Here is a 27,999-nt window from a genome sequence, read left to right as displayed (position 1 = left end):
AGTTAACTTTTACTTCCTTGTACACACAGATAGAGGAACTGACCGTTTTGCGGCTGCCCTTTTTGTCAACACTCTAGATCCTCTCCAGCTTCATTTCATAACTTTCAAATCATGATTAGATAGAAAAAAACAAGTGAAAACTTTGTCGAGCAGGAAAAACGTTTCACTGGTAAGGTAAGTCTTTTATTTTTTATTTTTATTTTCTGTGTTTATTATATTTATGTGTTAACTGGCAGTGCTGCGGCAGAGTTAAGTAATAAGGGGGATATCCGTGTTTTTGGTGACTGCAGCGTATCTGCTGGGCTGCAGATGATGTGTGTGAGCAGCTCACAGCGTGGAGTCCATCCTCTGAGGCTCCTCTCACTCACAGGAGCATTTAGTTAGACCTGGACGTGCTCCATTTAAAACCTTTAAATAAAAACGGATCAAAATAATCAGGTCATTTTATGAGGGGTATGGTCTTTTCTAGCGGTTTCGTACAGTTTGAGGCCAAATGGCCATTGTATAAATTTTAATAAAAGGTCAGTTATATACACTCAGCTGCCGCTTGAGCAGGTGCACCTAGCAAAATGCAATCAAGTCCAATTGCCCTGAAATAAATCCCACTCAAGGCTACTGTCACGTTCAGTTGTTTCGTCGACACTTTTTGCCGAGACTTTGGTTCAGCTGTACTGTGAAACACCGGCGATCTGTCCGGGGTGTAGCCCGCCTCTCATCCATTAATAGCTGGGATTGGCCCCGCCCACCCCTAATGACCCTGGATCTTCCAGGATCAGTGGTAGGTGGATGGATGGATGGATGATTTATCTTCATGGTCATTTTTTGGGGCGGTTTGCTTCGCTGTTGCACTGTTAACACAGATGTTTTCCTGTCCATGCTGACAGGATGTCTGGGGTGCCTTGTCTCTCTTTGTGGCTTCGTTTGATCTTCTGAAGTGCTGCGCTGTCACAAAGCGTTTAGAAAAGGTTCTTTAGCCAGTGATAGCACAAATGTGTGGAGCATTTTCTGATGAAGGAAGTGAACAATGGTTTGTAGTGTTACCAACAAAACAAGAGCTCCGAATGTCTAAATAATATCAGATGGTACTGTATCTTGTTAGTGGACAAAATAGGGTAATAAATAATAAAATATGATAGTGTGGAAACTTTCAAATCCAGTACAGTTGGACTCTGTCTTACTGAAATTGGCTTGTCTAGCATTGTAAAGTGAAATATGTGGTGAGACTTGCAGAATATGACGTGTGAATAGTGTTAGAATGCTGTTAAAGGTGCATGACATGTCTTGACAATTAGGAGACACTATAGTAAAAGAAACCTCAGACACAACAGCCATGACATACAATATGTAATGTCTAATAAATAACAGTCCCCAGTTGCCTAGATACACACAGAGCACCATTCATGCTCATAGGAGTCACTGTCCAGCTTATGAATTTACATCCAATATGTCTTATTTCTTCTTCTTCAAGTTAAATTTTGGTCTCTACCAACGTCTGAGGCTCTGTAGCTACACAATTTTTACTTTTTCCCGTAGGTAGGTCTTAACTTGTATGTCCTTTTTTTTTGCCTGCTAGAAACAGTGATTAAAGTACAGATTAAATGTACTTTAAAACAAAAAAAGGGAAGACAAGCTCAGTCAGAAGACAAGCAATGAAGTGATTGTAGTTTTGTGGCACATATCATCCAGTGCAACAGCAGGTGTTTGTGCAAGTGTATCTCTGTAACTCATATGGCTGTATTGGCACAGTATTTGTATTATGTATCGTTGCTGCATCAGTATGAGGAAATTTTGCAAGAGCTGCAGTGACCCCAGGAGGGTCAGTCCCTTCACAGGAGTAAAGGTTTACCAGGGAAAACAGGGAAATAACTGTAATAATGTCAGTTGATCATTAACTTTATTTCAGAACATTTGAAGGACACTTGTTAGTTTTTAATGTTTCAGCTTTCTTAAGATACACCATAGTGTTGATGAACACAGACAATAGATATTTACTTAATAAATATGTCATTTCACATTATTATTCTTTTTTTTTCTGAGTATCTTAGTATCTCTCATCATAATCTAAACAACAAATGTTTAGTGCCAAATGATTTTTTGTATGAGTTTGGGCTTTTCTGTTTGTTTCTGTTTTGTGTTTGATTACACATTGTTTCTGTTATGTAGAAATATATGAGAAAGCAACGCCTACCTTTTTAAAGACATTTCAGACAGTTCAAATTTATTTCCACTGAACTCTTCCTGTGGCTCTGTTTTGTGTTAGCTCGCTCTGCATTTGCAAGTTAAACATTAGGTACCAGGTTGAATACTCCTCCACAAGTGTGTGCGCTTCCTCATTACGGTGTCAGTGAATGCAGCAATGACTTTTAGTGAACTCGACCATCCTGACCTCATCACCACCAGTCTATATTACCTTTCCCCTAAAATCATAAGACAGTAAACAAATACAGTGTGTGCTGAAGGTATAAAGTAAACAACTGACTGTATTAAAACAAAGGAGATGGATAAAATGAACCGAGGCAGGAAAGCAACCATCCTAACACAAAGATAAATATCTGACCTCTAACATTTACTTGTGAGGGTAATAATTTGAAGATAAACTAAGCTAAGCTAAGCTTTGCTAAGATAAACTACAATAAGATAAGATAAGATAAACTTTATTCATCACCAAAAGGGAAATTCAGGTAGTCCTGTAGTTAATTAGTAAGTCAGTAGTCAGAGTAGTCAGTAGTCAGCCATCATCTACCATTGGCTACGGTGTTGTAGAGCCTGATAGCAGTTGGGATGAAGGATCTCTTGTATCGTTCAGTCCTGCAGCACAGTGAGGTGAGTCGTCCACTGCAGCTGCTTCTATGCTCAAATAGGATGTTGTGAAGGGGATGGTCAGTGTATTCCAGGATGCCCTCTAATTTTCTAATAATAATATTAATAATAATATTTAATAGACAAGTTTTGTTTTGGCCTGCCATCAAATTACATGCAACACATTTGCAAAGTGTGAGGGGCTTCTGGTGCTGTAATCTTTTTTTCCATCGGCCTATTCCAATTTCAGTCTTTTAAAATTATATTCTCAATGTTGCCGAACATACAAAGATGGCACTCACCTGGGTAGTTTAACAATCCTATAGGTTATTATGTCATTCTTAAATAACTGTGTGTCTGAGCGATTATGTTTTGCATGACTTTTTGGTTTTGGAGATTGCTCTAAATACTACAGTATCCATGAGCCTGGGCTGTTGTTGCTGAAGAAGAACTGCAGCAGCTTCTCAAGGTTCTGCAAAGTACCAGGAGAAACAGTGTGCAGGTCAATCCAGGAAATATTGTAAATACTGAATGAAGTTAACAGGAAATGAAATGTAAAACTATTCATGTAATTTATATTGAAAGTTAAGTCTTCTCCTTTGGTGAGTGATCATAGGCAGGATTGAGGCTGGAACTCATGATTATTTTCATCACTGACATTGACAGACATTTACTATGCAACAAACCTGTATGAGAGCATCTACCTTAAGTAACTATTTACTTTGTCTTCAGCTGCCTTTATGTCAGTCAGCTATAAATAAGCCTGAGCTATACACAGCTGTAGATGGACTTCTACCCATCACCAGAACAATTGTGAGTGTGTGCAGCACATGTTCACTGGTTGCAGTTTTCAGTTAAGTTAGCACGTGGGATCTGGGAAATGATCATTTTTTTCTTTCTCAACAGTTTACAGACAGTAAGATACATTGATTAATTGGAAACATCATAAGAAATATAACAATTTAAAAAAAGAAAACAAGAGTTTCTGAATTGTTGACCATAATTAAGAGATAAAAGTGAGAAAAGCCAAATTTCAGGACAACCTGTATTCAAAATGTCATGTATGGAGTTCTTATGATTTGGATATGGTTTAGTCATCGTGACTAAAATGCCGTTGTTGAGCAAAATTGACAGGAGATGACAAGTCAAGTTCAGTTGAGTTCTTTAAAAGAAGTTGGTACATACATTACTCATTAAATTAGTTTTTTATTTGAAATGGTAATTTTAAACCAACAAACCAACGACACCTTAGCACAGCAAAGTGCAGAACTGTGAGCTGCCAGTGGGATAATGCATTTCTGTACTCTCATCAATTTTCACAGGCCTTTCTCCTTAAATGTAGCATAGCATTTGGAAGAATGTTGTCAGAATCAAGTAAAACCCAAAAGTTTAAAGGATACAAAAAAGATAAATGCAAGGGGAGTAAGAGGGCACAAAATAATTTAAAATGAAGTCAGGTGGATAATCTAAAAATAAAATTAGCCGTATAGTAAGGTAGTGGGCCCTCCTCCCAAAAGAGGAGAATGATTCTGGGAAGGAAAGACTTCCTGTAGTGGTCCACTGCAGGCCGTGAAGGGGGTGAGGTGTTCTCACAGCTCAAAGGCTTCAGAGCAGTCCTTCCTGATCATTCTGCTCTGTTTCACATCTGTTTGCTTGTGTCAGTGAAGCATATTGCACTGACCACATCAGACTGACAAAAGATTTGCAGTGCTACCTGCTTTGTCCAGGTGAGAAGAAGAAGGTAAATGAAGACCTCAACTGTCAACTCTGACCTGAGTTTGATAGTCAGCAGGTCTAGGGAGGTGCTCACCTGCTCTCCATGACGTATATTATATGGTCTTTAGCTGTTGAGGGCAAGATTTCTAAAGAATACCAGCAGCCTCTTCATCTGGCTGCTTGAATCAGAGCAGGGTGAAGGTGAAGGGGTAGAGGAAGCCTCCATGTTACTGGATGAAGTGGAAGAATTGAGGGGAGATGGTGTGTGGGGGCTCCTGTGTGGATGGAGTATGGATAGAAGAACATCCTGTGCTGTACCTGTTGAAGAACAAGTTCAGCCCAGTGGCTCTGCTCAGGTTTCCCTCACCCTAAACCCCGTCAGACCACATTGTTTTTCTGAAGCTTGTTTTCCTGCTTCCTCCTATAAGTGTCTTGCTCTCCCTTAGCCTCGCTTTCAGTTCCCTCTGCACGCTCTTCAGGTTCCTGTCCTTTCTCCTAAAGGCACTCTTCTTCAGGTCACTGGTGATCCAGGATTTGATGTTAGGGATGATTTGACTAGTTGCCAGTGAATGAAACTGTGTGTTTTTCGTCCTCTCCTGTCTCAGCTACAGAGATGGCTCATTTGGGACAGCAGGGTGAGATGACGGAGTACAAGAAGATTGTGATCAAACGGGACCTGGAGATGGGCGTGGTCATGACAGTTTTTCGGCAGAAAGCAGAGCGGCTCACTGTTCAAGTCATTATGGAGACCCGGCAGGTGGCATGGACACGCACTGCAGACAAGACTGATGGTGTCTGTGAGTATGTTAACAATGAAAAACCATCATCATCATCATCATCATCATCATAGTGACGAAAAACCATCATCATCATCATCATCATCATAGTGACAACATCAGAAATAGTAAAAGTAAACAGAACTGTCCATAGCTCCTTCGAAATGACAGCTATGTCAGTTTTAACACAAAAAGTATCACAATATCACAGTATAATATGTGTAATATCACAGTATCAAAATTCCATTAACTTTCGTTGTATTATACATTGTATTATCTACAGTATGTGGATACACTGTTTTGTGTCATCTACTATAATATGTTAGTTTTGAAATCATATGGAAATTGCCACAGATAAATACTGAACTGGTTGTGCAAGTGCTATATGGTGCAGTTTGTCCATTGGATTAGACTAGTAAACTAGTACTATTAAAGGCAAAGGCAAAGGCAAATTTATTTGTATAGCACCTTTCATACACTACGCAATTCAAAGTGCTTTACAAGGCATATACATTACATTACATTACATTAAAAGCATTGAAAAGAGCATTTAAAAATAAAGACATTTAACATAAAAAAAATTTAAATCAAGTAAAGTAAATTAAAATAAAACATAAAAGCACATTAAGAAAACAAAGATAACAATTATTCGAAGGCAGCAGTAAACAGCAGTAAACAGTAGTATTATTGCTTATGATGTTGATTTTGTATTACATGGTGGAGATAGTTGCCAGTTGCATGTCTCAGCTCAGCTCAGCTCAGGCACTCCACTGTTGGCCAAATTTTGAATCATCCCTCTTATATTCCAAACCACCATTACATTTCTCTTTATCTTTACCATTCAGTTTACTGACCACTGATTAGTTCCACTAATGCAGGTATGTTTTTAATGTCTTTAAGTTGCAGAGGGAGTAGAGAAAGCTGCTTCTGTCATTTCCTTCCTCACATATTCGCTGCTGAGTCATAACTGCAATATCATAATATGCAAGTTTAAATCATACTTCAGTTTGGGAGCTTTCATAGGCCATTTGAAGCATGCTGTTCCACAGACATTTTTGGAATAGCATGCAATCTAGACCCTGAGTGCTGTTGTTCTTTTGCCTTTTTGTCTCAAGAGAGAGAGACCACAGTGAAATTAGGATTGTCATGCTATGGACAGCTTTCAGGTTATATAACACACTGGATAGCTTCCATACTGTATTACTCAGCTCTTAGGAAACATCATGCATGTGCTGTCATTTTCAGAATGCATTTTTGTGCATTAAATTAAACCCAATATGCCACTTGTCTAGATGCTATTTGTAGTCTGTTTATTAAAGGTTTGACTTGACGCTATCCCCACATTGTGTCAAAATGTGACACTAACCATGCCCTAAATAACAATAACTGAAGTGACAGTAGGAGAGCTGAAAATGTGTGAAACTGAAAAAGAACCATGTTGCATCTACAGCTGTGCTCATAACTTTACTAACCACTTGCAGAATTTGACAAATATTGGCTATTTTTCTGAAAATACAACTGAACATGCAGAATATGTGTCTAAAATTATAATGACAACTGCCATTACTAAAGATACTATCTGACCACATATAAAAAAGGTTTTCTACATCATCATTTATATCTTAAAAAAATGGCATTTCTCAAATTGTGATAGGTGTAAATCTATGAGCACAACTGTATAACCTCTGTTTCTGTAACTACAACTGACGATGAGCAAAGATGACTATTGACAAGCAGCAAATCACCTACTTTAATGAAATTACCCCTACAAATATTTGTGCTACTGGGCACCTGTCCAGGGTGTACCCCTGCTTTTCACCCAAAGAGAGCTGGGATAGGCTCCAATAGATCCCTGTGACCCTGATTAGGAATAAGCGGGTATAGATAATGGATGGATGGATGGATGGAAACATTTTTGCTTTGTTTTAGTGGACCTGTTCGAGATCAGAGAGATTCGTCCAGGGAGGAATTCCAAGGACTTTGAGCGCTTTAGAGATGGAAAGGACAAACACGATGAAAATACCTGCTTCACAATCTTCTATGGCTCACAGTTTGTTCTCAACACTCTCAGTTTGGGAGGTGAGGTCTCTTGCATGTATATTGTATCTTTCTAGCTTAATGTGCAAATCAGATGCAGTTTTCTGATAAATTTTCATCAAGTGGATTTAGAAGTGCCCAGTGCCAGCAATTTTGAATGAAAACCCTATTATGATGAGGCAAGACAGATATTTAACAGTAGATATGGATGTGCAACTTACCAGTTTTACTTATATTTACTTGTAATTATATAAATTACTCTGGCAAGCAATGTCTTACATGTAGTGCACCTTTAGCTCTAAGAGGTTGCTTGAAAAGCTGACCAACTCTCCTTATGTAAACACAGCAAGTTTAAAAGCCAAACAATTCCTAAACAGCAGGTTTAATGTCTGTTATGCTTTACAAGCAGCCCCACTGTTAATCATCTCACAGTGATACTTTAGTATCTGTTTAGTACAGTACTTATCTGTTCCATTTTCCAGCTGATTCTGCGGAGGAGGCTCAGAAATGGCTGCTCGGACTAGAGCTGCTTAGGCAAGAGACACTGATGGCATCAACTCCGGTTCTTATAGAGAGGTAAACACACACATATTCACACATTCACATATTATTAATGACTTATCCAATCATTGATCTCTGTCATTTTCCCTACAGCTGGCTGAGGAAGCAAATGTATTCCATCAATCAGAGCAAAACAAACAGGTACTGTAAATATATATATAACTATGAGCAGGTTATACTAGCACTGTACCTACATGATAAAGTCGTTACTGTGTATGAGCAGAACTATATTATCAAGTCTTATAATACCAATCCACAGACAGTTACATACCTCTGATGCAATTTGCCATTTCTAAAATATAACTGAACACACAGAGATTAAAATTTCAATATGTGAGAAAAAAAGCATGAAAGGACTTGATGCATTGCATAACTGCAGTATTACATCTAAAGTTCATATTTATGATATATAACAGTATAATCAATCAATCAATCAATCAATCAATCAATCAATCAATCAAATTTTTATTGTATAGCCCCTTACATCAGCCAAGTGCTTTACATCAGTGCAAAATAAGAAAACAGAGCATAAAACACAAATGAACAATAGAATAATAATTCAATAGTTAAAATATATAACAAAAGTGTCACAGTGCTGTTATGTGCCAAAAGCAATTCTTTAGCTTAGCCTTAAACAAAGGAAGGTCAGTGATGATCCATAACTCAAGAGATAATGCATTCTAAAGCCTTGGACAGCAAAAGAACAATTACCCCACTGTTTCTACTTAGTCCGAGGAACCTCCAGCAGCTGTTGGTCATCAGACCGCAGAGCTCTCCTGGGTGTTCACAAAAAGTTCACATAAGTATGAAGGAGCAAGGCTGTTAGCTATTTTAAAAACAAACATTAAAAGTTTAAAATCAGCTCAAACAAACTGGAAGCCAGTAGAGAGAAAACAAAACAGGACTGATATGGCTCTGTTGTCGAGAATCAACAGCCACGCAGCCGCAATTTGTACGAGTTGAAGGCGGTTGCGAGAACACTGGTTAACTCCAACATACATGGAATTGCAGTAATCAATGCAAGAACTAATAAAGGAATGCATGGCCTTTTGAAGGTCGTTCTGACTTAGGAAGGGCTTCACTTTAGCCAGAAAACGAAGCTGAAAAAAGCTAGCTTTCACCACAGAGTCTATTTGTTTATCAAAATTCAGGCAGTTGTCAAACACTCATATTAGTAACCACCCGTTTACAGTAAGGGGCAAAATCTGGTATAGCAGTGAACATTTTACAACCAAACACAATACATTCTGTTTTCTGTCTCATTTAAATGCAGGAAATTTTGCGAGAGCCAATACTTCATGTCCTTCAAGCAGTTATGAATCGAGTTAAGCAAATTAGGATTCTTAGAAAAAAATTGGCAAATAGAGTTGTAGATCATCCACATATAAATGAAAGAAAAGAGTGTGTTTGTCAGTAACTTAACCAAGAGGCAACAAATACAAAGAAAACAGTACTGATCGAACAATAGATCCTTGGGGAACACCAGAGGACAATGGAGCAGTGGAAGACGTGAAGTCACTGATTGTGACTGCAAAAGTCCTGTCAGTCAAGTAAAACTCAAACCATTGAAGACAGTCCCATGGAGGCCAACAAGCTGAGTTAGACATGTGATGAGGCTAGACTGGTTCACAGTGTCAAAAGCAACTGTAAGGTCCAGCATCACCAGCAGCACAGGCTTTTTGGAGATGACAGATAAAAGAATATCATTCTGCACTTTGAGTATAATAGGATTCTACCCTGTAGTTGGATAAATATGTGATGCCTGCTGTCCTTTGTCTTTCCCAGCATATCAATGAAGGAGCTGAAGGCTCTGCTTCCATTACTGAACTACAAGGCCCCCAGTTCTCGAGTTCTAAAAGATAAATTCCTGGTACTCTTCTCTTCTCTACTCTTCTTGACTAATTGGACCTAACTTACTTTGGAAGGAAATGTTCCACAGGTGCTCTCACAGTTTCAGTCAGTACTTTTGTGTTGTGTTTCCACAGGAAGTAGGAGCAAAGAAAGAGCGCCTGGACTTTGAGCAGTTTCATAGATTGTACAACCTTATAATGTTTGAGCAGAATGAAGTGAGTCTGAATTAGTCACCTTAAATATATACTGTGCATATTATTATGCATATGTTTCGCCAGTATTTAAATTCATACTATTTTTATACTCAGATCCTTGATGAGTTCAAAAAGGAATCCTGTTCTTTTATTCTGGGGTGAGCTACTGTTTTTCTTGTCTCAGTTAAACAATTGAGCCTAACAAACCCTGAGGTTATCAAAAAGCAGCCTGGGAACATAGCTTGTGGTTCGTCAGTGTGGTTTCACCATGTGCTTGCTCTGTTCATTGTACAGTAACACAGATAAACCAGATGCCTCAGCCGTTCTGCTCCATGACTTTCAACGATTCCTCATTTACCAGCAACAGGTAAAATAAGCCACAGTGAATGATTCTGTTAATCAGTCCCTTTCCCAGTAATTTATACTGTAGTAAATATAAGCTGCTCTTATTTGTTATTATTTAATTTCTTTGCTGCCTTGATTTATTCATAACTCACATTTGGAGAAATTTCTCCAAACCCAAAGTGAAATAGCTATAAAGGTAGATGACAGTGAAACATTTGCAATGTTCTTAAATTACATTTTTCCCCCTATTTTTACAATAGTACTTATAGTTATTTAGTTTGACATACTAATATTTGCTTTTTTTCTTGTATTGCTTCCTTTCTCAAGGAACCCTGGGCCAGTGATCTGAACCAGGTCAGAGAACTGATGACCACATTCATTGATGACACCATGAGAAAAACCAATGACCCTGAGTTCACTGTCAGCGAGGTACTCTGCTCTGTGCCTGAACATATTGTGTGTGACAGGGACAGAACATGCAAAAATCTGTTAGTGTGATAGAGGCTACTGTAAAGTGTTTTCTGCATCAGACTTGCTGTGGTTTGGCATCAAGTCAGTCACTCAACAATAAATTGTTGTGAAAAAGAAGCAATGCAGTTTATGGTTATCTTTATGAATAACGTTCAATGAAGAATTTTGTGATCAAAGTATGACAGAAAATTGACTGCTTTGGCTTAAAAAACAGCTGTTTAAAGCTTTGTTTTGTTATGTTTAAAGTTTTATCAGTATTAAAATGCATCACACAGTTTTTGTTCCTTCTGAAACCTTTGTTCTCTTCTAGTTCCTGAGTTTCCTGTTTTCAAAGGAGAATTCTGTGTGGGATGAGAAGTTCTCAGAGATAAGCTACCTCGACATGAACAATCCCCTGTCGCATTACTGGATCAACTCCTCACACAACACGTTAGTAACGTCATGGTTTTTTTACAAACGGCAAATGTAATAACTCCACAATTAGAAAGTGAGAAACCCACAAACTTTAAACCCATTTAAGTGGAAATCCACCAATTTTACACAGGTCATGAGTAATTTTGCTCATGTGAAAACTGTTCTAAAATGTCACTTGTGGCTATATGGGGGTTTCTAACTCCAGTTCTCGAGGGCCACTCTTCTGCTTGTTTTTCAACTATCCCTGCCCTTGCAGCTTCTGATTGGCTCAACACACCTGATCCAGGTAATCAGCAGTGGGCAGGGCAGGGATAGTTGGAAAACAAGCAGGAGAGTGGCCCTCGAGGACTGGAGTTTGACACCCCTGCGGGAGGAAGCCAATCAAATTTACACAAAATAGTTTGAAAGATTATTTAACAAGGTAAAATATTCTGTGATTTGCTTTATAGGAAATGCAGGACTTAGATGTTTATGTTGACACATACTAAGGATTAAAAGTCAGTATCAACTAAATTGCAAACAAGCAACAGGACCAAAGAACATAACTTCCACAGTTGAGGTACAATATGTAACCAGGGTTATAGCTTTGTGAAAAACATCTAATATAGTATGTTCTGTGTGTTTTTCCACAGTTACCTGACAGGTGATCAGCTTCGCAGTGAGTCATCCACAGAGGCTTATGTACGCTGCCTGCGTCTGGGATGCCGCTGTATAGAATGTCAGTATACAATGGCTCTACTCTGCTACACTTGGATCATTGACATGTTTTATTATACAGTATGTATAGTAGCTAGTAGTCTGATTTTGGACTGTTTTACCCAGCACAAAGATAATGATAAATGGTTGAATCAGGTGTTAGATCTATAACACTTGGTTTAACTATTAAGAAGGTGCAAGTGCAAACAGTGCTCATAGTTCAGTGACTGATCCACATATCTGGTGTGACTGATTCCACAACTGTACCTCACAGTAAAACCAGAGCTTGCGAGTTCTGCGCTTCAGTTGACTTGATAACACTTGTAAACGTTATGTGTTTCATGTTGTGCTAAACCTATCTAGTGGACTGCTGGGAAGGGCCCGGTGAGCCAATCATCTACCATGGCTGGACCAGGACAACGAAGATCAAGTTTGAAGATGTGGTTAAAGCCATTAATGAACATGCTTTTGTCACTTCAGAGTAAGAATCAGAGAAGCTACTGTTTGTACTTGTCACATAAGAATCAGAGAAGCTACTGTCTGTATTTGTCACATAAATTATTGTCTGTGTCAGCAGTTACAGTTGACTTTTGAGCTGATATTAAGCTCATAAATGAGCAGAGTGTGTTACCCTCATCAATTCCACTAATGCAGTGGCCCAGAGACAAGACCGGTTACACTTGGCATGACTGAATTTTTATTTGTTTTTCTATTTTTATTTTGAAAAGGTTCTGGGCTCACAACCCTGCTCGACCTTCCTCACCATTTACCTATATCAGTTTAATTGGTTTCATTATAAATTTATTTACCATAAGTACAAAAACCAAATGTCGAACAGTCGCTCCCAACAATTCATTAACTCTTTTCTGACAAAAATGGTCAGTGGCCTGGACTGTTTTGAACATTTTTCCTTAAAAAAGAAATAAAACAACATTTCTTACAACCATCCTCCTCTCTCAGATTCCCAGTTATCCTGTCCATAGAGGAGCACTGCCCGTTAGAGCAGCAGCGTCAGATGGCTCGTATCTTCAAAGACGTATTTGGAAACAAACTGCTAACTGAACCTGTGGAACAGATGGCTGAGCAGCTACCTTCACCTACACAGCTGAAGGGCAGGATCATACTCAAAGTACTGCGTGTGTGTGTGTGTGTGCGTGTGTGTGTGTGTGTGTATTTGTGTGTGCTATTACTAATGGCCATGACTATACTCTTCTTGTTGTCCATGTGCAGCACAAGAAACTCAGCATGGAAGGAGGAGGACTCAGTAAAGACTTGAGGAAGGGTCAGAAACAGGGAGACCTGGAGATTTGGGACCCTGTGGATGAGGTACTGTCAGAGGGGTCAAATGGGTATGGAAAGGTACCTGAGTCTTCTTAACATGACGGACACAGGTTCACACATGTGCTTAAATCTAGAATGGATTTGTATTTCTATCACAAAACCCTAATTTTATATATTGACTCTTAATATTTTGTTCTTCATTACTTACTGGTATCGCTTTATACAGTCAGTGCTTATAAAAATAATGACTTAAGTTTTCCAGTGATCTGATTGGTGCAGTGACAATGGAAAACCTTATTTAAACCCAAAGTTAGCTGGATAACTCACTAATCTTGTTTCCTAATACAGGCCTCTGATGTCAGTGTTAGGTAAATCAAAAGTTGCTGGTAATGCTCAGGAGGAAAACCTTTTTTAAGACATCCTCACTAAAATTTCAAACCAAAGTTCCTCTGCTCTTCCTCTGCAAGAGGTCAAGCAGAGGAATTCAAAGTACACTGACTTTGCTCTGCTCTTAATGAGTTTTCTAAATTTTTACAGCTACAAAGACATTTGTATATAAGCGTTATTGAAGCTGTAGCATAAATACTTCCACTTTTATACATTTCCTGCAGGGAATCATCACTGAAAGAAACTGGTTATAACATATGAGCTTATAAGCTCACACTTCCTACAAATATGTGTGCCCTTGTTCATCTTGTATGTGCCCTTGTGAGAAGCTTATTTTACATGTTAACTTAAATGTAAATTGGATTTTCTCTTTCCAAGCGGTGGTACGAGCACTACTGTGTGATCTGTGATGACAAGCTGTATTATGCAGAAGAAGAGGAGCAGGAAGATCTCAGGAAGGTAAGTGAAAGATTAATCAGCTTTACACTGGCAGCAAATTGTTTATTGCACTGTACTCAATTTAGAGTCCAATGCAATAAGAGTCAGTTCAATGTAGAGTCAACTAGAGGCAAGTACTTAAGTATAAAACATGACACATCCATAACTGTAAAACAAAAGAACATAAACACTTTAAAAAGTAAAGATGTTAAAATTTTTGTTAGACTGGCTGTAAAGTTGTCCAAACAAATTGCACAGAAGAAGATCACAAGTTGTAAATATGGATGTAAACAATGCAGGTGCCAAAATACGCAGTTATAAGTATTAGAAATGTTTTGTGAGGAAGGAAATACATTTGGTGTCTGTTAGGTCTCAAGTGTACCCGCGATCCTTATTTGGAGTCATTTTATGATATGATGAAGAATATTATTATTAAAGGCTTATTCTAGATTTTAGGCCTATTGCGGATACAGAACTATAAGACAACCCATTCAGAAAATAACATTTGGGCCAACAATAATATTCTATACAGTATCATGTATACTAAGGGTAAATACATTTGTACTGTGATAAACCAGTGTTGCCCCTATCTCTCGACACCAGGAACTGCATTGTTCAGAGCCGTGGTTTCATGGGCGCATGAAGGAGGGCAGGCTGATGGCGGAGCGGCTAATCCATGATTATTGCGCAGAGACTGACGGAAAAGATGGCACCTTCTTGGTTCGAGAAAGCGATACATTTGTCACAGACTTCACTTTGTCCTTCTGGTATAACATCCCATTACTTAATCTCGGGACCAAAACTTAAAGATAGTAGTTTGCTTTTTTGTGTGATACACAGCATGTGGCCTTTTTTAAATTTTAGCCCATGAAAATTGTGGAACAGATCTAAATGAGTTGTATTTATCTGTAAGCAGTATCTTCTGCATGTATTTCAGGCGCAGTGGGAGAGTCCAGCATTGTCGTATCCGGTCTGGTTCAGAGGGAGAAGAGACTTATTTCTATCTGACACCAAACCTGCACTTTTCCAGTTTGTATGCCCTGATCCAGCACTACAGAGAAAGCCCGCTGCGCTGCCAGGACTTTGAGCTGCACCTCACTGATGCAGTGCCACAGCCCAACCCACATCTGCATGAAGGGTTTGTTATATATGGACCATTGTGTACACTGTCCCAATACACCACAGCGGACAGTGTACACATGCTGAAAATCATTATACAATGGAAGCTAGTCATTACCTATAATACATTTATGTAATTGTTTATATATCAAAGTATTTATTCTGAAACATTTAGGTATAAATCATTTAATTGCTGTATAAGCCACAGGCAAAGGAAATTATTACAATAATCTCTGTATCCAATACTGAAATATTGTAGGTTGGGACTGTGTTTAGCTTAGCATAGTACACCAAAAAGTGAAAGCAGGGTCTTCCAAAATCTTCAAATTTATCTCACAAGTATTAGCTTGTTTACTGGCAAAGTAGTCAGTAGTACATCCATGACAAAACATTTATGTTGCTCACTGTGAAGAGGGACACAGAGAAACAGTGTTCAGCACAGCTGGCTGTTAGGATGTGCGATAGCTTCAGGGTCGCCAACCTTCTGTACTGGTGTCAAGTACATTACAATTAATTTTTTTATACAATGGATTTTGATCAGGGTTGGTAACACACTGAGCACCTACAGGGATGTATATCCAATTGATACATCAATTAGAAAGAAAAACCACGAATAAAGGTACACTGACTTTGATACTGATATTAATCTACTGCAGTACATGCAAGCTTAGTCTTTGATCCATTGGTAGTTAGTGTCACACTCTGTATCAATCGCTCACGCATGGCTTATGTTTTTCACTTTTCACTTTTCACTTTCACTCACACACCCACAGGAACATTGTAACACTTTCCCCTCTGTCTTTCTTCAGATCATTTTCAATCGATTTAAAGACACACCAAAGCATAATGTGGCATCATCTGACAGATACCACTATATGTTGTGTATTGTATGTGTGTTGTGTGTTATGCAGGTGGTTCTACAGTAACCTGAGCAGAGGTCAAGCAGAGGAATACTTGCTGAGAATTCCCAGAGATGGAGCTTTCCTCATCCGAGAGAGAGAAGGAGAACCGGACTCCTATGCCATCACATTCAGGTGCAGTGAGACCTATGACTATGTCACTTTGCCTGACTTGGTTTTTTTTTGTTGTAGTGACCAGGTTTCTCTGTATCAGGGGTGATGGTAAGGTGAAGCACTGCCGGATTCAGAAAGAGGGCAACATGTACATGCTGGGCACCACTACAGAGTTTGAGAGCCTGGTGGAACTGGTCAACTACTTCAGGAAGAAGCCGCTGTATCGCAAGATCAAGTTGCGTTACCCGGTCACCCCAGAGCTGGTGGACCGCTTCAGCACAGTGAGTGGAAGAAATGGAAACCCCCGAGGGAAATTCTGTCACTATAGCAACAAATAGTAAAAGATAGAGAAAACATCAGGAACATGGTTTAAACATATGTATTTGATAAACATTAAACCAACAAGGCAGGAAAATTTTAAACAATTCACTTGACTTATTGTGAGGCTGAAGATATTTCACCATCGATCTAAGCGCTGACTCATATCTAATAGTGAATTGTGCTTCACAGGAGAAAGGAAGTGCCTCTCTGTACGAGGTGAAGACATACGTTGAACCCAACGAGATTGAGCCCCCAGTGGTTGGTATACAGTATACCACTATACTCTGCTATGGCTGTTATCTTGTTGATTTTCCTTCTAAAAAGATTTGTGTTTGTGTTTGTTTGTTTCCTTTAGCCTCAAAGTACAGTTAGAGCTTTATATAATTACCAGGCCAAAAGGGGAGATGAACTCAGCTTCAATAAAGGAGCTTTGATACACAATGTAACAAAGGAGAACGATGGGTGGTGAGTCCCTGCATAACATTTATTTCCATTTACTTGACAAGCATGGCCAACTGGAAAACAGACAAATAACAAACAATCTGTTCACATTATTCAACTCATTCTCATCACTGCAGGTGGAGAGGTGACTACGGTGGAAAGGTGCAGCTGTTCTTCCCATCTAACTATGTAGAGGAAGTGTCCAACGCCCAAAATGAGAACAAAACACAGGTGAAGAGCAGAGCTTGAGTCACAGTTGAACTCAAGGTCAATGAGCACAGAGACTGACTGAAAGTAATGTGTGTGTGTTTGTGATGTGTATTATTACAGGTCATGGAAGACAATCCACTAGGTGAACTATGTAAAGGCATTGTGGACATCTCTAAGTGCAACATCCTAAACTGTAAGTACAATGTATTTTGGTGTCTGATATCTCTGAGATTAGGTGCAGAGATACATTTTATCTATCCTTATTACACCAATGTTGCGTCTCCTAGCAGTTAATAGTATACAGTGGTGTATCTAAACATAGGAGTTGTGCCTCCCTTTTCGCTCTCCCTCACCGTGGCCCTTTCTTTCTTTCCCCCTCCTCCTTGTTTGTAGTGAAAAATGGTAAAAATGGAAAGCCCCACGTATTGACCCTGCAGGACAAGGAGCAGGACAGTCTGCAGTTTGATGTGGCAGCAGGCTCTGTGGAGGAGCTGTTCGAATGGTACCAAGTAGCCTGGGATATCACACAGAGAGAGATGAGCAAGCAGTACAACAGAGAACAAGAGGTTAGTATCTCATAGTGTATGATCATCTGTAGCAAAGGAGGAGCCCACCTCAACATGAGAATAATTTAAACCTGGTAAATAAGGATCTTACCATGTAACATTAGTTCAGAATAATTCTAAGCGCAGTACTGCAACACCGTGCAAACAGGAAATGGCTGCTTTTTTGTCCAATCTCAGATGCGACAGCAGGTGGAAGTGGAGAAGAAGGCAGAGGTTGCTATGGAGATGTCTGACCTAGTGGTCTACTGTCAGCCACGCAGCAAGGAAAAGGACCGCTTTGGTAAACACATTTAGATACACATACTGAACACAAAAATCTGTCAATACAAAGAATGTGATGGTGTGAAAAGGCCTGGGGTCAAATTTGACCAGATCCTCATGTTGGAAATAGGCTCCAATGTAAGAACTCTAAATAACATTTAAGGTTTTAGAGCAGGTGAGTTTTAATATTATTTTAAATCATGATATGTCCACTCAGTGCAGTGTTCCTGCAATAGATAATAAATCTATTCGAAATTTGGTCTTATTTTTGTAAACTAGCAGTTAATGTCTTCTAAAATAATATACAATTGTAGTGTAACAACAAATCTAAATGCAAACCACTGAATTCATTTCCTACATTATGCAGTGAACAGCTCCACTTCCTACTTGCAGAGGAAAAAGTGAATAATTTGTGCTACATGTACACCATTTTACTTTATCCACAATACACTTTTACTGCTCTTACACCACAACTCAAAGGTTCTTCAGCAAACAGGATGTGACCAAGGGAAAAGATGTAAAGACTAGACAGTTTCCTGTGTTGTGCCAATGTACATTATACATGAATCATAACCCACATCCACAACACAAGTCTTTATCAGGGGAAAGCAAGAAATGCGCTAAAAGAATGATCAACGTTAGCTATTCAAACACAAAGTAAGTGGTTAGGTGGAAGCCCAGTATTCATGTTAAATAATGTTTGACCTATCGTGGGGCCACACCATCATATATCTTTGAAGTCTGATGTTATAAATCTATACAACATCACCGATTTGTACCATCAGTTAACAACATGTTGAGTCGTATGTTAAGCTAAAGGTAGTCAGAGTTATGATCAAGTACCAACAGTTTTAATTGGTGTTGGTATAAATTGACACAGTGTAAACTGAAGCATCATTATCAGCTGAACCTGGACCTCATGTGACTCTTAAATGATTGCTTCTTTCTGTCTCCATAGACTCTTGCAGCTACAAAGAGGTCCGCTCCTTTGTGGAGAACAAGACGCCAGGAAAGAGCCGCACCAAGGACTTCCTGCAGTACAACCGCAAGGCATTGACACGGATATACCCAAAAGGCCAGCGTGTGGAGTCCTCCAACTATGACCCTTACCCACTGTGGGCCATCTGTTGTCACATGGTGGCTCTTAATTTTCAAACTGCAGGTATACTTTGCACTGTTGCGCAGCCATATCTTACTGTACTTGTTCTATTGCAGGGATGCCCAACCCATGTTGTTTGAGGACAGTCGATACAAAATCAATTCACAAATGTAGTAAATTGGTATGATATTGTGAAATCCAGAGAAGTGCTTAGAGCTGGAAAACAAGCACATCAGTGGCCCTCAAACAACATGGGTTGAGCGTTGAGCATCCCTCTGCTACTGTATTCTGATTCATCCTTATTGTCACTTTTAGGGATTGCTTATACCAGCATTTCTAACAGCACATTTGTCCTGCAATTAGTTTTGCTGCTCTTATCACTGCCATGTGTGAAAAGACCTATGGCATATATGTAGAAAGGAGATTTATGTAATGTGTATGTACCAACTCAGATAAATACACCCAGTTGAACAGCGCTCTCTTCAGTCTGAATGGATGTACTGGTTACGTGCTACAGCCAGAGTTTATGCGCCATGATAGCTACGACCCTAACCAGGAGAAGAAGAAGGTCAAGTACAAAATTGTGGTTCGGGTACGTCTGTTGTAAAAGCACACATGTTTAACACATATGTTGTCTTCATCATGAGGTTGCTTTAAGTACAGAGCCAAATCTAATGTCATAGTCAAGCTGCATCATCATGTTAGAGGAACATGATGCTGATTGGCTGATCTGTACTTTGTAATACAGTGAATATCAGCATACTGACATTTTGCTTGCTATACTGGAAAGAACTTTGTAACTGAAGTTGCTTTTGTTTTCTGCAGGTGATTGCTGCCAGGCATCTTCCCAAGCCTGGCCGCAGCATTGCCAGTCCGTTTGTGGAGATTGAACTATGTGGGCACACAGAGGAGAAGTTCAAGACTGTTGTTTATCGTAAGAAAAGGGGGAGAGGGAGATGGGGAGGGTAAAATCTACAGCATTGAAAGAAGGGAGAGGGACAAATGAGACTGAATTGAGAACATTTTAGTGTGCGATGGCAGATATCTCCTGCCAAATCTTTGTAAGATCTGAAGAGCGTTGTTGTTCTGCTGACCACAGGTGATAATGGACTGAACCCGGTGTGGAAAGCCCCTGTAGAGCCTGTAGTTTTCACTGTGTATGAGCCTGAGCTAACCTTCTTACGCTTTGTGGTCAATGAAGAGGACATGTTTTCAGACCCCAACTTCCTGGCTCAGGCCACATTTCCTGTCAAAGGCATCCGCTCAGGTAGGTACACACTTCTAGGCCAGATGCACCTGCATGTTTATGGTACGTCTATTGTGTTCATTTGATGATTTTCAGTTTGGTTAGGTGTATTTCCCCTGATCTGGTTGTTTCCGGGTCTGAAGTCCTTTAACCAGACAAAAATTATGCAAATACTACATTTACATTGAGCTAGGAAGTGAAACATAATTTAACAAAAGAATTAAAAATGTCACCTAAGTTACAAACCTTCTGTTTAAGTCAAATATCAATACAACAGTAACTGCATCAGTGTTCAGTCAGCTTCGTGTACTTAAGCTGTGGTTCTGCAACAAAATGTTGCCTTTCATTGATGTATTATGAAGCACACTATTGATTTTTATTTCATCAATATGTAAGCAGCAGTTTGTCCCTGTGCCTGCTGGAGGTGGCTATAGATCTTACTCTGTATACTGTTAGGTGGCTTAATTCAATGGTTCCCAAACTAAAAAGTAAACCCTGAGACAAGTTTAAAGAAACAGAGTGAGAATTTCAAAGGTGCTTAATGAAATTATGATGAAGTTAGTGACAAACAGTAGACCTGGAGGAGAAAATTATCCCAGAATAGAGGCACTAGCAAAACATAGTGAAGATGCCATGTATAATCTGCATTGCCCAGCGTACCTAAGAGGTTCATATACCATGAACAGAGAGAGGTGCCAGTAGGTTGTCAGTGGGGTATCACAGCTCCTGTTCCCCCAGAACCCATAGCAGTTTTATGCAACCTTGCAGCAGTAATGTAAATTTCATTAGTTTTTTTAAGTAATGGCTGCAACAATCACTGGCACAATCTTTAAATTTTATGGTTTGTTCCATACCATAACTAACAAGCTTATTGTACAATGGGCTGAATGTATTTTTTGTTTCATCAGGTTACCGCTCCGTACCTCTAAAGAACGGCTACAATGAAAACTTAGAGTTAGCTTCTCTGCTGGTCTACATCAATGTACAGCAAGCAGGGGTGAGTACACACATGCACACACCTGATCTATAATTGTACTTGCCTAACCTTAACCTTAACCTAATCCAAACCCTTATCAGAAAGTAGAGGAGGAGCTGTACTCGTCCTCCAGCCAACTGAAGAAAAAACAGGCCGAGCTCAGCAGTGAACCCTTCCTGTACGACACTCACACTAACATTCAGCGATCTGCCGCCCCTCGCCAACACAACCACCTCATGAGAGAGTTCAGCACCAGTGAGAAACATAAGTAAGCCCCAGACTCACTGCTAAACCACAAACAAACAAAAGTCAAATTAAAATGAAATGTGGTAAGTAATTATTTCCATTGTCTCTTCCCTGTGTCCCAGGACAAAAGAAAAAAGGATCAACAACAGTAAGTTCTACTCCTGAGGACTCAGCTGAACCTCTCCTGTCCACATTCTGCACGAGTGATAGAAGGATCTGCGATCTATGCAGTTTATATACTTCTTATAATTTTCATATTCAAAATGACAAGTCCAATGTTCTCCTAAAAGGTTTTCTATTTATTTAAAAAAATATGGATATATTGGAACATGCTAATTTTCAAGGTTCTTCTGGGAAATAAAGAAAAGGTTAAGGGGAGGTAAACTGTTAGTCCTTCACGGCAGGTCAGATGTGAGGTTTTATCATTTCCTCTGAGCCACAGTAGTGCTTAATAATGCTGCATCCAGTCTGTAATCAAACTGCAACACAGATGCTTAGATGCTATTTATTTTTTAAGAGAGAAGTATCTTCTGTTGTGTTTTGTGTTGAATTTGTTGTTTTTGAGTCTAATTTCAATCACTGATAGGAGCGTGGTACACACTGCAATGTGAATCCAAGGGCATAGAAAAGTTGTTCTTGCTGTGTATTTATGTTGCATCTTTGAAAGTGAGATCAGATGAATGTAATCCGGAAACCTCATTCAAAATATTGACAACATTTGATGTATTTAATATGAAGGCTGGTAATGTTTTTAGCATTCCTACAGTTTAATTTTTCTGTGACCTTATGATTTGAGTCAATAAAGTATATTTGGTGTATTGTAACAAGTGTAATTAACAAATTAGCAAAAAAACTGAGTCAGCAGGACACTCCCCAAACAAGACTGCAAAGTCACATTTACATTGTGAACATAAGCTTGATAATCTTGGAGGTGGAATGACAACTATCTCAAATGTGCCCCAATAAAACAGGGAACATCTGGACACATCCCTCACTGTCCGGGATGTACAAGAAGCCAAATGCAGGATTGCAAAAAGACAGGATTAACTGTTACTTTTGTGATTGTTAAGTATGTATAGTGAATATTTCTAATTTATATATAATTAATATAATATATGTATTCAAGTAATTCACAACAAAATATTTTAATGTAATTTTGTACAGTTATGTGGAAATGGCAGAAATAGACACTGCAGGTTGGTGCCGCCAGTAACTGCACATCAGCAATATACAGCTCCAGGACGAGGGACACCTGCAGAAGGTACAGAGAGAGAGAGAGAAAGAGAGAGAGAGAGAGAGAGAGAGCATAAAGTTAGTAACATTCAATGGTGGAATATACATGTGAGGGGGGAGGACAGGAGGGTAGGGGAGCTCAGTGCACCGATGGAAAGTCCTCGGGCAGTCTAGGCCTATAGCGGCATAACTGAAGTTTAAGTTCAAGTTCACGTTTATTTATAAAGCACATTTAATTATTGTTTCTTGTACTTGTAAATTATTTGTCATCTGTCATGATCATTGATGGCGTGTAGGTTGGGGTTAACCCTACAGCCTTTGGTAGTGATTCTGAATAGTTGTCACCCCATTGGAGTTTTGTAGATTGAATTTAAATAAAGTTAAAAAAAAAAAAAAAAAAAAAGTCTTGTCGAAGGACTTCCGGCAAGCGCATGCGTAAAAACAAATCCCATTTCCGGGTACAAATCTCGCAGTGACAATACTCTCGCATCTGCCCGAGGGAGAAGCATGCCCGCAGTAGCGTCTAGTGATTAGCCTCCCGCCCACCAGAGGGCGTCGATACACCACAGAATAGATAGAAGATAAAACACAGGAACATGATGGCCTTCCTAATACTGGGCAAATGTATATTCATTTCAAGCTCCTGTTACTATCACGTTTGTCTTGTAAAAAGAAAGAAAACACACACACGCCACACACAGCTGAAACATATTCACAGACAATTTTTATTTTTGATTGAAATGATTTAACATCATAGTTGTTATTTTTCCTGTTCAAGATTTTTTGTATTTTTATTACAACAGCCACAAAGCAGCAGCAGCAGCAATAATAACCCAGCAGGAGAAACAGATCAATGTGGAGAAAGACTGAAAAAGAGAGAAACACAATGGACATCCCATTTTCCAGATTTTACTTGATAGAAATCATGAGAAATAAGCGTAGTCTGTTAGATTTGTCAGGCTGTGCAACATCTGACTCTGTTTCCTCCATATAAGAAGTGTTAAGATTCGAGCACAGCGGTACACAACTTGGAAACTGGTAGAAACACTTTACAGTTTGTGTAGAACAAAAAAAAAAAAAAAAAAAAAAAAGCAGAGTAAGACAAGAAGGTCGTGTCAGGATGGGAACAGAAAGCAAAGCCTAGTGAGCTCCACAGGATACAGAGACATGACACAACAGAAGGGGCCTTTTCTGTCCAACCAACACATGTTCTACAGTAATACAACAACCTTCCATTACAACCTCAACATGCTGAGCCCCACGCTCACAGTTTAGAATAGTGGCAGCTCATCAAGGCCTAAAACCTTTGGGATGAGTTCAGTGATAGGATTTCCCCCAAAACTGCTGCTGTTTCATAGGAAAAATTAGACAATTTGGGAAATATGCTTATTTTCCTTTATTCCAAATAGACTGACACCACTGTCATGCCTGTACATTAGTGGCCAAAAACAATTGAAATAAGCTTAACTGAGCATTAAAAAAAAAGGCAGCCTGACTGTCCAAAAGTAACAAAATCTACTGAACCTCACTAACTGCTGGACCATTCCTTGGCCTGGTGCAATGACTTACTGTGCTCTTGTTTTGTTGTCACAGTGTGGTTGCTGGTCAGCCAGAGACTTTTTGCCACTTTAATTTTTGTTTAACCAATGAGATTTAAATAACAATGTAATTTGTCCTTGCTCCAGTCTTTATGCTAAGTTAAGCCAACCAAGTGCTGGCTGCTGCTTCATATTAAAATGTGTAACATAAATTCTGTAACCTGGTCAAACTCTTCTGGTCTTCTAAATCAACTCAAAGCCAGTAAGCATATTTCCTAAAATGTTCCTTACTTTAATACTTTTGCACTTGATATCATGTATTTAAAAAAAAAAAAACCTTAAAGTTAAACTGTTCAGTTTTCAGTTTTCTGATGTGGGAAAACAATATTTTTTTTTTTTAATGGCTAGTCAACATGGTTCACCTCTGATATTACTATTTTGCAGGAATAGAACACAATTCTTGGATAAACAAGAATACATAATGTAGAGTTTGATATGAAAATGGTCAAATTTAAATTCTGAAATCTGAGGAACAGGCAGTTTGAGTCTAAAAGGACCAACAATGGAAGTGGCTTTTTAGAAAATGAACATCAATCTAACACTAATTGCCTTGAGCAATGGGCTCTGTCAAGGTTCATGGGTAAATTCTGGCAACAATAAATTAGAAAACAGACAGGATCTCTCCATTTCAGTCCTTAACCCCAGTGAGATAGTGATCAGACCCTTTATCATATTTCAAACCTTTTATAAAACAAAATTACAAAATAAAAATAACAGGTGGTGCAGCAACATGTACATGCAAAAATCTAAACAAAAACATGGGAAACAAATGTTTGATTAAAGTGATCAAATCAAAGAAACTTAAAAGATATTACGTAGCTGAAATATATTTTTTTAGTTTACAGTGCACTTTGTGTGGAAAAAACAAAACAAAACACGACACACAAAGATGAAGGCAACATCTGCCTCCCAAGGAAGGTAGACAGAAAAATCCAGAAGTGATGAAGAAGAAAATAAGGAGGAAGATCCAAAAATGGTTCAAAGATAGGAAAGGAGGAGACAACTATATACACTTGTATATACATCATACAGGATATGAAAGACAGCACGAGCCCCTAAAGGCAGACTCAAAGATAGCTGGATGCAAACCGAGTATACAGGCCAAACAGGAAACTGTCATGGCACCCAATAAATAGGAAACAAAGCTTCTCATAGTGGACGGCATCCTGTCTTCTGCTGCAGCTTCTGCCTTGATTCAACAAACATCTGGAGCATTCTGGAGGTCAATACAAATAAATAAAATGGATGAATGCTGTCAGCACAATGCTGACTGAAAAAGGGTGGAAATCTGACTCGTCTTGTGTTTTCTAGGATCACTGACACAATCAACCCAGACCATATCTAGACAGAGAAGGAAAAGAGCTTTGACTTACTTGCAGTGTGTCAGGGCAGTTACCACATCATATGAAATGCAGCCACAATAAACAGACAACATTTTGAGGGAATGTAGACAGGCGGGTATACCCAAAAGGTTTGTGGCAGAATATGTACAGTAATTTTCTCCCCTCCTTTGGTGAGGATTATTCATCCATACAGGCTAAAAATGTTACCCAAGTATTATGGCATAATATAAATACAGAAGAATTTAAAATAGGTGGTCTGGAAAAGATGATAACAGGCAACTCATCCACAGCTCCACTTGAGGCACTGTGATCCGTCCTCCTGACCTCTTCAGGGGTTTGGGGGGGGGGGGGGGGGGGGGGGTGGTCAGAGCTGACACAAACAACGTCAATGTCTCGCCACAGGCAGGTTTCACTTACATTGATCAGTAATGAAACCATGCTTATGTTGGCCTAAAGAAACAAGTGCACAAAACAAAGACCTAATTCAATGAGCATGTTTTGGCAAGTCTTTTTTCTTTTTTTCAAGCCGCCTTAAACTGTTTGTATAAGAGACCAAAAAAACAAACAAAAACAAAACAAAATAGAGGATATGAAAAGATACAACTCTCAGCTGGTGGTGGGTCTTGTTTACAAGTCCATTTTAAATGTCTAGGTTACCACCATGGCATGATGCAGTGAGATCCATGTACAAATTGGCTTCTTGTGTTGTACGTTGCAAAACAAACAAACAAACAAAAGAAAAACAAAAAAGACAAACGAACAAAAAAAAAAAAAAGACAACTGGGCATGTGTAATTCACCACCATCAAAACAGAATCGAGGAGATATAGAGTAAAGGAGGCTTTAAAGACACAACTTACAAATATAAGGCAGTCCCAGACCACCCTGCAACTGCTACACAACTGTCCTATTAAATAGTAATGGGAGAGCATCACTATGTACATAGAAAACAATGAAAAAGGACCAAAATGCTGCCATAGACAATAACTTTCCTACAGAGCTCCCGAAATATTTCCGAAACGTCATCACCGCGATTTATCTTCATATATACGTTTTATATAGAAACACACAATATATGAAAGCACAGATGTCTGGAAAAATATGTTCATTCAAGTTGATAAAAACTTTTTTTTTTCCTTTTTGTGTGTGAATGTATTGTGTATGAGGAATAGGCACAGTCTTACAACTTCTTTCTCGGAGGTAGCACCTCATTTATCCCAATGAAAGAATCAGAAAGGCCGGAATCTGTCCCTAACAACTGAAGCAAAGAGCGTGAGAGTGAGGACTGAAGTGATTAACAGTTCAACACGTCCATTTGGAGAGCTACATTGTGGATCAGATCAGAGAAGAGCTGGAATGTGAGCTGTTGTACCCAGCCTTCATTGCATGAGGGCATGACATAGAAAAAGAGTGGAAGGTTCTGTGGGGAACGGGTTGCTTCAGGGTTTCCTCATGATACACAAACACAGAATTCAGAGTACGACAACCAGGATTTGGACTAAATATGAAAACTGAGAGACTATATATGAAAGAAAAGGGTCCCAATATAGTCACAATATAGCGGGTCCTTGCATGCCCTCTGATCATGTCAATAAAAACAAGGTCCTTGGAACATTGGTGACAGAAGTAAGGTGGGTGAGGAGATCGATAAAGATTTTTCCTTTAGAAAACAGTGACACTGACTGGACAGTTCCTTTCTCTGACATAAATGTGTCAGAGATGCTCTGTACAGTGATCCTCATGATGGGGTGATGTCAGAGTTTCTGGTCTAATGATGGTGGTGATGGAGATGACATCTCCACACAATTTTCTTTCATGTATTTGAGCATGTGTGCAGTGTATATCTGTGTCTGGTGATGTATTAGGGTTGTGAAAATGGGACTGATCACCAGGCCTCCGTGTAGCGAACATCGACGTCTTTCAGGTTGGGCAGTTTGGCCTACAGGGAAGGGCAGACAAAATGAAAACTGCATCAGTACCATCAAATAGACACTTTATATATAAAAAAAAAAAAAAAAAAAAAAATCACATTTTGGAAGTATGCTTCTTTTTCCTCCCACACTGGGTCAGATTAGAATTGTGTTTTACATTAATTACTTAGTCTAAAACAAAGATTGGAAGCTAGTGGAGACTGCTAGTCAGACCACATCAAAAGTCAGTAACTCATATTCAGTCTTATTCTTATGTATCAAGTATCCAAAGGCCATTTTTAAGATGCTGTATGCAATCAGGGACCTATCTTTGGTTAACAGTTCCAAATATAAAAGATAAACCATAAGTAAGTAAGTAAGTAAGATAAACCACCCTTCTAAATCTGGCCCTGTGTAAGTCTACAAATAAGGGCATTTCCCAATCACTGGAC

The 27,999-nt window shown here is 39.0% G+C and overlaps 2 protein-coding genes across 4 annotated transcripts in view; one reads left to right on the top strand and one right to left on the bottom strand.

The window, feature by feature from the left end:
- The first annotated feature begins 8 nt into the window (after window positions 1-8).
- On the top strand, window positions 9-22,288 carry plcg2 (phospholipase C, gamma 2). 2 transcript variants are annotated; one of them, XM_026311020.2, is made up of 33 exons: window positions 9-174; window positions 5,121-5,312; window positions 7,221-7,370; window positions 7,811-7,904; window positions 7,983-8,030; window positions 9,675-9,759; window positions 9,875-9,955; window positions 10,049-10,092; window positions 10,229-10,301; window positions 10,607-10,708; window positions 11,061-11,179; window positions 11,797-11,882; window positions 12,224-12,341; window positions 12,821-12,989; window positions 13,091-13,186; window positions 13,907-13,987; window positions 14,570-14,733; window positions 14,904-15,104; window positions 15,997-16,119; window positions 16,199-16,379; window positions 16,609-16,677; window positions 16,775-16,884; window positions 16,998-17,091; window positions 17,191-17,263; window positions 17,464-17,636; window positions 17,814-17,916; window positions 18,856-19,059; window positions 19,449-19,588; window positions 19,822-19,930; window positions 20,096-20,263; window positions 21,151-21,239; window positions 21,320-21,486; window positions 21,587-22,288. In XM_026311020.2, exons 2-33 carry the CDS (start codon window positions 5,129-5,131, stop codon window positions 21,627-21,629), a joined length of 3,741 nt encoding a protein of 1,246 aa, XP_026166805.1. In that variant the 5' UTR covers window positions 9-174; window positions 5,121-5,128; the 3' UTR covers window positions 21,630-22,288. The 2 variants fall into 2 exon arrangements, with proteins under 2 accessions (XP_026166805.1, XP_026166806.1); XM_026311021.2 differs by having other exon boundaries at window positions 10-169.
- Window positions 22,289-23,406: 1,118 nt separating this feature from the next.
- cmip (c-Maf inducing protein) overlaps window positions 23,407-27,999 on the bottom strand; it is a 44,291-nt gene continuing 39,698 nt past the window's right edge. For both annotated transcript variants that reach the window (XM_026310740.2, XM_026310741.1), the window contains one exon: window positions 23,407-27,576. In XM_026310740.2, coding sequence (XP_026166525.1) covers window positions 27,523-27,576 — 54 coding nt within the window. In that variant the 3' untranslated portion in view covers window positions 23,407-27,522. The remainder of the gene's footprint in view (window positions 27,577-27,999) is intronic.

The sequence above is a fragment of the Mastacembelus armatus genome, chromosome 6 (genome assembly GCF_900324485.2).
Source record: "Mastacembelus armatus chromosome 6, fMasArm1.2, whole genome shotgun sequence".
Taxonomy (NCBI): Eukaryota; Metazoa; Chordata; class Actinopteri; order Synbranchiformes; family Mastacembelidae; genus Mastacembelus; species Mastacembelus armatus.
The sequence above is the reverse complement of the archived record's forward strand: the minus strand, read 5'-3'. Positions and strand labels throughout refer to the sequence as shown.